The sequence below is a fragment of the Apis florea genome, unplaced genomic scaffold (assembly GCF_048593485.1).
Source record: "Apis florea isolate Af1SG1 unplaced genomic scaffold, ASM4859348v1 contig_3158_pilon, whole genome shotgun sequence".
NCBI lineage: Eukaryota > Metazoa > Arthropoda > Insecta > Hymenoptera > Apidae > Apis > Apis florea.
The window spans coordinates 6,210,571-6,222,215 of NW_028256713.1; the positions used below are offsets into that span (position 1 = coordinate 6,210,571).

The 11,645-nt window shown below is 29.9% G+C and overlaps 1 protein-coding gene and 1 long non-coding RNA gene across 2 annotated transcripts; one reads left to right on the top strand and one right to left on the bottom strand.

Annotated features, from left to right (window-relative positions):
* Nucleotides 1-1,928: 1,928 nt before the first annotated feature.
* On the bottom strand, nucleotides 1,929-8,037 carry LOC100872748 (phosphoenolpyruvate carboxykinase [GTP]). The gene is made up of 7 exons (XM_003698703.4): nucleotides 7,359-8,037; nucleotides 5,485-5,742; nucleotides 4,952-5,136; nucleotides 4,498-4,892; nucleotides 3,880-4,227; nucleotides 3,504-3,770; nucleotides 1,929-3,284 (listed from the first exon to the last, which is right to left on the bottom strand). Exons 1-7 carry the CDS (start codon nucleotides 7,556-7,558, stop codon nucleotides 2,826-2,828), a joined length of 2,112 nt encoding a protein of 703 aa, XP_003698751.4. The 5' UTR covers nucleotides 7,559-8,037; the 3' UTR covers nucleotides 1,929-2,825.
* Nucleotides 7,675-8,824, top strand: LOC147657469 (uncharacterized). Its single transcript, XR_015292438.1, has 2 exons — nucleotides 7,675-8,399; nucleotides 8,495-8,824. It is a non-coding gene; the product is annotated as an uncharacterized LOC147657469 (long non-coding RNA).
* Nucleotides 8,825-11,645: the final 2,821 nt, after the last annotated feature.

The following is an 11,645-nucleotide window of genomic DNA, read 5'->3' on the forward strand; positions in this document are numbered from 1 at the left end:
ATTAAGAAATTTAGTCAGCACTATATTTAAAAACAAATACAACAATTTAACAAGAAAAATAATGAATTAAAAATTCTTTCTTTTATACTTCATTTTGAAATAATTTTATCTCAGATTATATAAATTTTAAAATTGAAAAGTTTGCAAACGTTATTATAAATTCTCTTGAGTAATATATATATATATATATATAATATATTAGATGTAATATGATTATTAATGAATTTTAACTTATATGCAATTTTAATTTAATTATATGAGAGATATTATTTTTCATTTACATTCATGCTAAATTGCTAAAATTTTTATAAATCAATTGTTTATCATAGAGAATATTTTTTTTACATCTTATTATAATTTTAATTTTTTAATTGAACAAAAAAATTAAGATATTGAATCTTAATATATAAAAGATTATAAGCAAAATATATAATAAAATATGAAATTTATTTTCATATTCCATATTTATTTTCGTGATCGATAATATTATGTAATATTATGCTATGATTTTATTAAAACTCATATCCTTTTTAAATTTTAAAAAAAAATTTTAAATAAGAAAGAAATTAAACAAGAAGATAGAGATATTAGAATTGAATGAAAGATGTATCAATGCTCACAAAGAACGTTAGATAATAATGTATAATAATACTATGGAATGCAATCACGAAAGCGTTAATATATTTATTAACCAAATGTTAATTAATTCTTAAATGTGCATCTACATATAATTGTATAGTAGTTATAGTAATATTGTAAAGTACATATATAAAAAAAAAAGAGAGATTAAGAAGATAACACAAATATTATTTGTGTAATCTTATAAAATTGGTGCAAAATATTAAGAACTGATGAAAGATCTAGTCTTCAAAGTATATACTAAAGTATATTAATTAATTTTAAAGATTGAAAAGAATATTTCATTAATAAAGTGATAACTGATTCTTTGTGACCTCTTAACTGATTAATTAGATGATCAATGTATTCATAAAGTAGAAGAACAGAATTAAATTTGTACATAGAACATAATTCATGAAACTGTTGGTTCTAAATGGAGCAGGTGTATAGATATGCTGTGTTCTATTTTTAAAGTAGAATTGCATGGAAATGAAAAATAACAAAAGAATAATGTATTTATGTATATCAGAGAACTCCATTATAATTTATTAGAATAATAGAAATTAATTCTAAAAGAAGGTTTTAGAAATTAATCAATGCATATGAAATTAAATGAATATTACCATTCATATATATCGAAATTGTATTATTAAATTGTGAATTAAATGAAGGCAAAATTATAATGACACAAAATAAAATAATATGTTTTTCATTTTTTGCACAAAATAATATAAGTTAAAAAACTTAATAATAATAACTTAATAAAATAATAATTAAATATGAATTACAATTATAAATTTTTTTTTAAATGAAGTGATAAAAATTTTAAATGATAAAAATATTTATATTAAAATTATATTAAAAAATTATAATTATCTTCATTTAATTTTTTTAAATCACTAATATTGCGTATTTTATTAATTTGTTAAGTCTAATATAAAACAAAATTTATATATAATCTATTTTAGATTTTCGAAATAATAGTTTTTCTGTCCTTTTTATATAAAATTTAAAAAGAGATTAGCCATTTTAGAATTAGCATTGAATAATATCTAAATTCTTCTCTCTTAAAATATATACATTTGATACATGCGATATTTTTTCTTATTAGTTATTCTTTTTAAATTGCATAATATATCTCAAGATATATATGTATGCATAATATGTTATATTCACATTAAACTTAATAGAGTCTTTTTCAGTTTATTTATCGATACTTAAAATACGGGTATAATATTATATACTACTAAAATAGTAGTAAGCAAAGTTAAAAAAAAAATATCTAATCTATTCAAACAAAATATATATTATTTGTTTTTAGTTATGTTATATTTATTTTTTATTATATTGGTTATACATATATACATCGTATATTGATAAAATGTTATATTTAAATTTTAATAAGAAATTACGAAACAATTTTAATAAGATATATCTGGCTCTCTTTTGTTTATTTCGTTAAACTTAATGTAAATGTTAAGTGATATGATAAAATTGTTCTTAAATCTTTAATTGTATATGTATATCATCGTAAAAATTTTGTAATATATCTATATATATCCAAATGTACAATTTTAAATGTCTTATATTTGAAGTCTTTCATAAATATTATTTAGATAATTAAAATATTAGGTCAATAAATACAATTAGTAGAAGAATTTTCCATCTTTTATTTGAAATAAAAATTATTAAACTCTATTTGCTGTATTTCAATGTTAGTGTTTATTTATCTAATTAATAATTAATAATTACTTGAAAAAATATGAAAAATATTTATTCATTATTAGTTATTTTTTATTTAAAATGTAAATATTGAAAATACATATTTTTTTTATCCTAAATGATAAATTATTTCATTCTATATTGACTTGCATATTTATTGAATTCTCTAAAAAAACCTATTCCAAATAATCATAAAATTATAAGTACTTTCTAATAATGAAAGTGGTATTAAAAAAGAATTCGGAAAATATTTTAATGAATGTGGATGATTAAGTTTGATGTTCTATTAAAAATCAACGTAATATATTACATTTCGATATAGTGGAAAAATTTAACAATTAGCTAAATTATAATCTCTGAATTCAATATGAATATTAATAATTTGATCCATATTCTTTTAATCTTTCTTCACTTAGTTTCGATAAAAAGAAATTAATTTTAATCAAATTTGACGTTATGTTAAAAATATAAAAAATGATATTATTTTAAAGTTGATCTACGTTAGAACTAAGAAGCTCAAGCTCTGAACGAATGATTGAAGGCAAATCATCACCGACTTGTACATCGAAGTATTCTCTAAGCTCTTTAACTTCCTCCTGCCAGAAGCTTTTCGGTAATCTAAATAACTCTTTCATATCTATTTTCGTTTTTAAGTTTTCCAAATTGAACGATTCTAATTTTGGTAATAGACCTATAGCAGAATTTGTAGCGATATCCTCGCCTTCGATTCTTCGAAAAATCCAATCCAAAACGCGAGAATTCTCACCGAATCCTGGCCAAAGATACTTGCCATCCGCATCCTTTCTGAACCAATTCACGTGGAATATAATTGGTAGCTTGGCATTCTTCACATTGGTCATACTTAGCCAATGATCGAGATAATGTCCAAAATTGTAGCCAAAGAAAGGTCTCATAGCAAATGGATCGTGCATGATTATCTTTCCCTAATTCATAATTATTGAATAAATCATTTAATTTCCAAAGATAAAATTATCAGATAAAAAATGACTACAAAAAATATTTATCTTTCTTTTATGATTTTTTTAAATAATCAAATTAGTTTCAAAAAAAGAATTGCATAACATTCATAATTCATTATGAAATGATTTTCTAACGATTTTCACTATTATTAAATTATTACTTAACATCTTTCATATTATTACTTTATGTTCTGCTGCAGCAGTAGTTTCAGATTTCATCGAAGCTCCAATGAAAACACCATGTTGCCAATTTCTAGCTTCATACACGAGGGGAACACCTTCTGGTCTTCGACCTCCAAAAAGAATAGCATCTATGGGAACACCATTTGGATCCTCCCAAGCTGGATCGATAATAGGACACTGTCCAGCCGGAGAACAAAATCTAGAATTTGGATGTGCTGCTAGCGATTTGGATTCTCTGGTCCATTTCTTACCTTGCCAATCGGTAATCTATATAAATGTCATTGTTTACTAATTCCATAATTCAACTAATTCCATAAATGAGATTTCATTAATTTCTGAAGAAGAAAAATTATAAAATATAGTAAGAAACTCTTACTTCAATATCATTACTAATTTCTTTCTCCAATCCTTCCCAAAAGATTCCACCGTCACTAGTGGAGGCTACATTGGTGAAGATAGTGTTTTTAAAGATAGTTTTCATGGCGTTAGGATTAGTGGCGAAGCTAGTTCCAGGTGCAACACCAAAGAATCCATATTCTGGGTTTATGGCACGAAGTCTACCTTCCTTATCGAATTTCATCCAAGCGATATCATCACCTACGCATTCGATTTTGTATCCTGGTAATGTTGGCTTCATCATGGCCAGATTGGTCTTGCCACACGCGCTAGGGAATGCAGCAGTAATGTAACGCTTTTTACCTTTTGGATTTGTGATAGCCAATATCTATAAAAGATAACTAATATAGAATCTTTTAGGTAACTGATGTACTTGAACGCCAATATTGAAAATAATGAGTTTTTATAGAAGTATATATATAATAAAAAAAAAAATCATTTAATTTTAATATATTCCTTTGCACGTTTAATATATCATCAATGGAATATAATAAATATTGAAATCAAATGATGCGACTATATTTGGAGACATACAATTAGAAAAGAATATGAGTTTCTCAACTTTTCAATGGATAATTGTGAATGATTAGTTACATACAAGCATGTGTTCCGCAAGCCAGCCTTCATTTCTGGCGATAGTTGAACCAATTCTCAAGGCAAAACATTTTTTACCGAGTAAAGAATTTCCACCGTAACCGCTCCCATAAGAGACTATTTCATTTTTGGCTGGTTTATGAAGAATGATCGTTCTCTCTGGATCACAGGGCCAGGAACAATTAACATTAATTTTTGAATCAATCTTTGGAACGCCGACAGAATGCAAACATTTGACAAAATTATCATTCTCAAGAGTTTCTAGAACTTTTCTACCCATTCTGGTCATTATTCTCATGGAACAAACAACGTATGGAGAATCTGTAATCTCTATTCCAATTTTTGAAAGAGTTGAACCGACTGGACCCATACTGAATGGAATGACATACATTGTTCGACCTGTATTACAAATATGAACTCATTAGTTTCTTTCATCTTTAAAATTTCTTTAAAATTACCTTTCATACATCCTGGAAAACGTTCAAGGATTGCTTTGTCCATGTCAGCTGGAGAAATCCAATTACCCAATTCTCCAGTAACATTTTTGCGTGTAGTGGGAATTGTATCAGATTCACGTTCCGTGCTGATAAACGTGCATTTCTCAACTCGTGCTACGTCTGCAGGATTCGTCCTAGCAAGCCAACTAAAAATAAAAATATGAACATTTTATTTTAGATTTTAAATAACTCAAGAAATTAAAATTTTCGAAACTATTGCATAAAAGAGAACAATAAAAATACTTTGTTAATCATTTCTTGATAAGTATTTTTTTACTTCAATGATTGAACATATTTTTATACTTGCTTTTATAACACAAATGTTATTTAAAACAATTTTGTGAAAATTCATAATATGAAATTGTTGAAATTTTTCTATTTACAATTTAGATTAGATTTAAAAATTAGATTTAAAAAGATACTTCTTTTTAAAAATTCTAATAATTGAATTAAACTTCATAATAATTATGAAATTATTATTCAAATACATCTACCAATTTTCATATTTTGTTAAGGGTGATACAGTTCCAATCTTTTCCATGAGTTTCAGCAGGTGATCGTATTCTATGTCGCTTCCATCGCAAATATAGATATCTTTGGGACAACAAAGGGATGCACATTCCTCTATGTATGAACGAAGTTTTGGACTGAGGCATTCCGATAGTGTGTTCAACAAAGGTGTCTTCCCTATATATTCATAATTATTGTTGAAGGATGGACTCTTCGCTACATTAGTGACCAATGTGGAGACTCTGGAAATAACATTAAATTTTATTTGTAAGTGTATAAGTGTAATACTTAAAGTGTATAAGTGTAATATTTAAAATTAATATAATAATTTTTTTTTTTAATCCATTTGTAATACGTTTATCTTTATGATTGAACTTTTGTCTTCCAATATTTTAACTTAAATATATTTTTTCCTGTAAATTTAATTGTAAATAAACGTTTAAGCTATATTACTTTCTAATATTACACACATATATTCTTCAATATTTAAATCTGAATTTATTTCTATACGTTTAAAATATTCTTTATATATAATGTTTTGTGTTTTTCTCTTAATTATTTATGTAATATATTTTATATTCTATTTCTCTAATATTGCAATATTTATTTTCACGAACATGTATTCCTAATTTCTGAAACTTTCATCATAGATATTATGTCAAAGTAATAAGTAATTTTATAAAGGATTTGTTAAAAGCATAATTGATTCGCTTTCACTCCAATGTTTGAGAAAGCTTAAAAAATGAACTTTTGTATCGTTCACAAAGTGGTAAATTATCTCTATACTTAAACTCAATAACCGATACTTTTATCCATTTACTTTTCATTGATAAAATTGAGAAAAAATATCTCGCAACTTTCATCATCTCGCATATTCCATCCATTCCACCTTGTGATAAAATGTATCCTTTCCTTTTACTGGGAAAACCTGTTGTCTTCATAATATATAATATAAGTACATGTTCCAACTTTGTTACAAAAATTTTCACGCTTCAATGAACACAATCGTTATCGTAGAATATATATCTTTTCATTGGAGGAAAAGAAAGAAGAAACTCTGAATTCTTATTTCCATTGATTGGGTGAAAGTATTATAGAAGATTCGCCAGTTATCAGAACGAATAATAATTATTTGAGTAGGATATAAATATTCGATTAGGAGGAATATTTGCAACAAAGAAAGAATAAAATTTGAAACTTAAAATTGAAAATTGGAAATGTGAAACTTCTCGAAGTGAATCGAGGATGTTGTTAATGTCGATGGATCCCCCGTTGCACGGATAAAATTGCATTTGATAATATTTCCGCTGAAACAGCTATCATTTTGGTTGTTACATTAACTGATCGTGAATGATCGTGCGTTATACATTAAATCCGTTCGTAAAAGTTTCGTTCTATATAAAACTGTCATTAACAAATAATGCATATATAAATTGCGTAACGAAGATTGCATTAGAAATTACGACGAGATTATGCAATGGCAGTCAAATAGAGTCAAATGAATAAGTTCTGGCTAAGTGTTTTTCACAATTTTCCCTATCTGTATTAATTCCTGTTAAAGCTAATATCAAGATATAACATCTGAATAATATAAACAGGAAATAACACCATCGATACTTCAATTTATATTCTCCGTCAACTTTATCCGCTTATCATTTTTCAAAACGAGTTTGAGGAAGAAACGAATTTATCAAAAATTCGTTTAAATAATAAACCTGAGAGCATCTTAAATTAAATTTTGAGAAAGATTTACCATTTGAGAAGAAATACCATCGTGTTCACGAAACGAGAAACCGATCGAATCGGAGGGAGAGAAGGAAAAACGAGGTGATTCTCTAGAATACAATGCTATACTCACTGCGGATAATATACGTGGACCGCGTGCGGCATCTCGGTCGGTTCGAACGTTCTCAAAATCGGCCCGAATCGTTGCCTGTTTCCTGCGTGTCTCGGCCAACGAGGATTCCTCACCGAGAACGGGAAGGTGGAGGATCGTCTCGCGACCAATCTCCTCGCCACGAGTTTCGACCACCGTGCCGGATCGACTCTCGCCGACATGTCCTTCGTTCGCTCGCTTTTATATCCGATCGAAAAAGGATTATACCGATGCGAGCCCTATAAGCGATTCCTCCCCGTCGATTGGCCGCCAAGCACTTCCGCTGGCCGCGAAGTGGGGAGATGGATGGAATCGGCGCTGGACTTTTGATCAGTTTCGCGGCTCCTCTCTCGAACGATGCGAGATCGATATTTCTCACGATTCTCGTAAGAAATATTTGTGGAGCGACGGGTTGTGATCGACTGATCCTCCGAGATCTCGAGTAGCGTGGCGCGAATTCGTTGCGGCCGAGGAAGTGGTAACGGTCGACGACACGCACGGTTGGCACGGTTGAAAGGAAGAGGAGGAGGAGGAGGAGGAGGAGGAGAAGGAAGAGGAGAAGGATGACACGGTCGATCACACGGTTTGAGGCGAACTGCAGCTCGCGGTGGAGTCGATCGGGAGTAAAAGTGATCGCGGCGCACCGATTAATCGGGCGTTCGAACGAAATCGAGTTGCACGAGGTCGTTTTATACGTCGAAAACGAGCCGCCTTAACGCCCGCCGTTTTGCTCTTCTATTTTTGCGCCAACACTTTCGCTTTCCTCTATCTGGCGCGAGGAGACACGCGCGAGGAGAGCGACCAGCTCTCGCGTTTAATTAATCAGGAGCGGATTGCGCGGTTGGGCCGGATTCAAATACTTGTTTCGAAATGAAAGAAAAATGACGACGTTAAGGTGAACGCATTGTGCTGGGATATAACGCGGTCGTAAATTGGGGAGGGATTGAACGTATGTGCGTACGTGTGTTGTCGTAATATCGTGCGTACTTGGCAAATGTAAATTTAAAGTTGGAGGAGTTTTAAGTAAGTCGATTTATTATTACATTTGTGTTGTAATTGGCGTGTTGTAATTCTTAGAATTCTTAGAGTTTTAATCAGAATTAAAAATTACTTTTCAGGTTTGCTTGGATAGGAATGCTGTGCTTAAGAGGATGAAATGAAAAATGGTGCTGTTTCATCCACGCGTCATTTGTTAATCAAAATAAGAAATATGCGGAAAATTTTATTGTTCGAGTAAACCTATTTCGATCGATTTGGGGGAATAATATTTGAACGATCGAGAAAGTTTGGATTAAATATCGCAGGTTTGAATAAAATTGAGACTTTTAAGAAAAGGTACGCGATAAATATATACGAAGCTCGAAATGCTTGATGAACTTTGGCTAAAAATTCTTTTGAAATTGCAAAAATGTATTAACAAATTTCAATAAACAATCAACGTATCAAAAGATATGTAAATACCACCGATATATCTTCTATCTCATAAAGATCAATAAATTGTTCGATCTTATAATCAATTTAAATTCCGAACAAGATTTCAACGATCCGAACAGTTCAAGGAATGATTAAAATTTGCTTGAAAATTGATGCGGATCGTAATGCTCGTAACTAATCGACGAGACAATATAGTTCAAAGTATAAGAAACTGAACAAATGAATCAATTCTGTCGAGATAACGAAAGGCAGAAAACTTTTTTTCTGCAACTAACAATTACGCAATGCGCCAAATATTATCGTTATAACTTTATAATTTTATTTCCAGCGTCCAACATTTAATTAATCGGTAATTAATTTAAAAATCGATTTAATTTTATAATGATAGAGAGAGAGAGAGATATTAAGTGATAAAAAATCTTTTACGTTTTCGTAAAATTTCGTTATTAAATGTAAAACGTTACTCTTCCCATATCAGCGTCCTTCGATCGTTATCAGCGAGGCAATTATCTTTTTTTATTGGTTATAAGTCATTTAAGTCATTAAGAATCCATAGGAGAATCTGAGATTAAACGAAACGTAATTATTTCTGTTTCAACCATTGTTCTCCACAAGGCATCACACGACTCTCTATCGATTCTATTTCAAGAATTAAAATTCTGATTCTCATTTTTTTCGTGATTAATCGAATTCGTTTCCTTTATCGCGAAGAATATAAGGTTCACAAATTATCGGGGAGCAGACAGTGAACTGCGAAGCAAGATGATTCGTCTTATAACGAGATCAAAAAATGAGCAAGGAAAGCGAAACAGCTGCCTTTACATTGCATCGAAAAGATTGCGATCGTTTATTTTCATATTCGATATTGTTAGATTTAAGCTATACACGATTAAAAATTATCACACGTACGTATATTTAATTAATATGAAAACAAAACTTATATCTCCTATATTAAAACTATATACACACACGTATATCTGATATTATTACAATTTCCTAGATTTTTCGTCGCACAAAGTCCAAAGAGAGAATATTTAAAATGTGCGCACATTTACGTATAATTGATATCATTGTAATTTGATAAACGTATGAAGTGCGCCAAGTTGATATAGAATTAGTTGATTGAAATATGAATTAGTTAGGTATCGATTACAAACAGGAAATCGATCAAACTACGAACGTTAGAACGATAGAAAAAAGACACCGTCGAGAGTTGAGATTGCAGAGAGAAAGGAAACGCGTACGCGTATGTATGCGTATGTGTTGCACTTTGATCCAAGCTGTCCGTTGCCCGCATTTCATACAACATTATTGTTGTACCGAGTACAACTTGGCACTTTGTTTGGATTCCATCTACCTTTAATCATACCGCTCTGATTAATTTGATGGAACGAAGAATATAATTCTAGGATGTTGGGCTTCCCTGCTTTTATGACCCGTTTTCTTTATGACCGACGTTTTCTTCGAAACGAGACACCCTCGGAGCTAAATCGATCTCGTTTTATAAATCAGATCGTGCTGGTATCGTTTTCTTTTTTTTTTTTTTTTTTGTTTCAAAACTTAACTTGATCAGTTGAGTTAACTAACTTTCGGTTCATTCGAGAGAGGAACAGTTGAATCGGGCATAATCTGTATTGAATCTGTGAAAAGAGCTTGAGCTCAAGATCGAATCAAATTGGATCATGCTGAATAGTTATAAGTTGAATTGAATCAGATTTGGAATGAATCAGGATCGAATTGTATCGAGTTGTAATTTTCTATTTGAATTTAATAAAATTTCGAAAAATTAAAGATATTGCATTGGAGCAAATGGAAAGGAAAGGAGTCTTCTTCGTCGTTATTTTATCGGAAACGATACAGACGATATTCAACTATGATTCATCTTATTATAACTATGATGTCTTATTTTAAGGAAATTGTTCGAATTTATCAGAGAGCGATATTTTTCCTCGCCTATTAGACTGCTACTAATTAATGATTAATTTGCTTTGATTTTTGCGTGTCTGCACGAACGAAATAAAATACAAAAAACAAGCGAGAATGATAAAAGGATCATGACCGAACACTTTTCCAGCTTCTAGAAAGATAACGACCTTTGCATTTTAAAGCTCGTGATGTATCTTGAACTCCAAAGCTCACGGTGTTTCTTTTTTTATCGAGAAAAATTTTATAACGCGCGAACAATAACGAATATACGATAATTCTTCGATGCATCGAAAAGATATCAACGCACGCAACGTGACAATGAAACAGCTTTAACGGTATCGTTGGATAAACAAATATTTTCGAAATTAATATGCAAAAACCCGAATGATATTATTTATCGATGGAGTTTCAGACGCGTGAACAAAGAGAGATAAGGAGCACGATATCGAATCTTTTTTTATTGTTTCTTTTCTACCACTTTAGCCGATGATTATTTCATCGAAAAAAAAAAAAAGTTTTAATAATCTTAGAAATATTATTTATCGATGTTTATACATTAATAATAAAAAGAAAACATATGAAACAAGAATATTATAGTATAATATGTTAGTATAATATATTTTCGTTAATATGATGCAGATTTTATTAGTTGTTTTTTGTTTTAATCCTGCACTTGCAGCATTCTATAGATTCGATTGATCCCTTTTTATCTCAATCGAACCGAATTTTCTTTTCGAGAAAAATCGGAAATTTCGACTGCGTGACGTCTGTTTAAGTATTTACCTGATCCTCTCGCGAAGCGTGGATCTTGTTGTGTCAAACGATCGTGTCAATTGATTCGAATTAATTCGTGATTGCATGGAAAAAATGGAGCGCGATTGCGTTCAATTAAAATTGTATAAATCATTA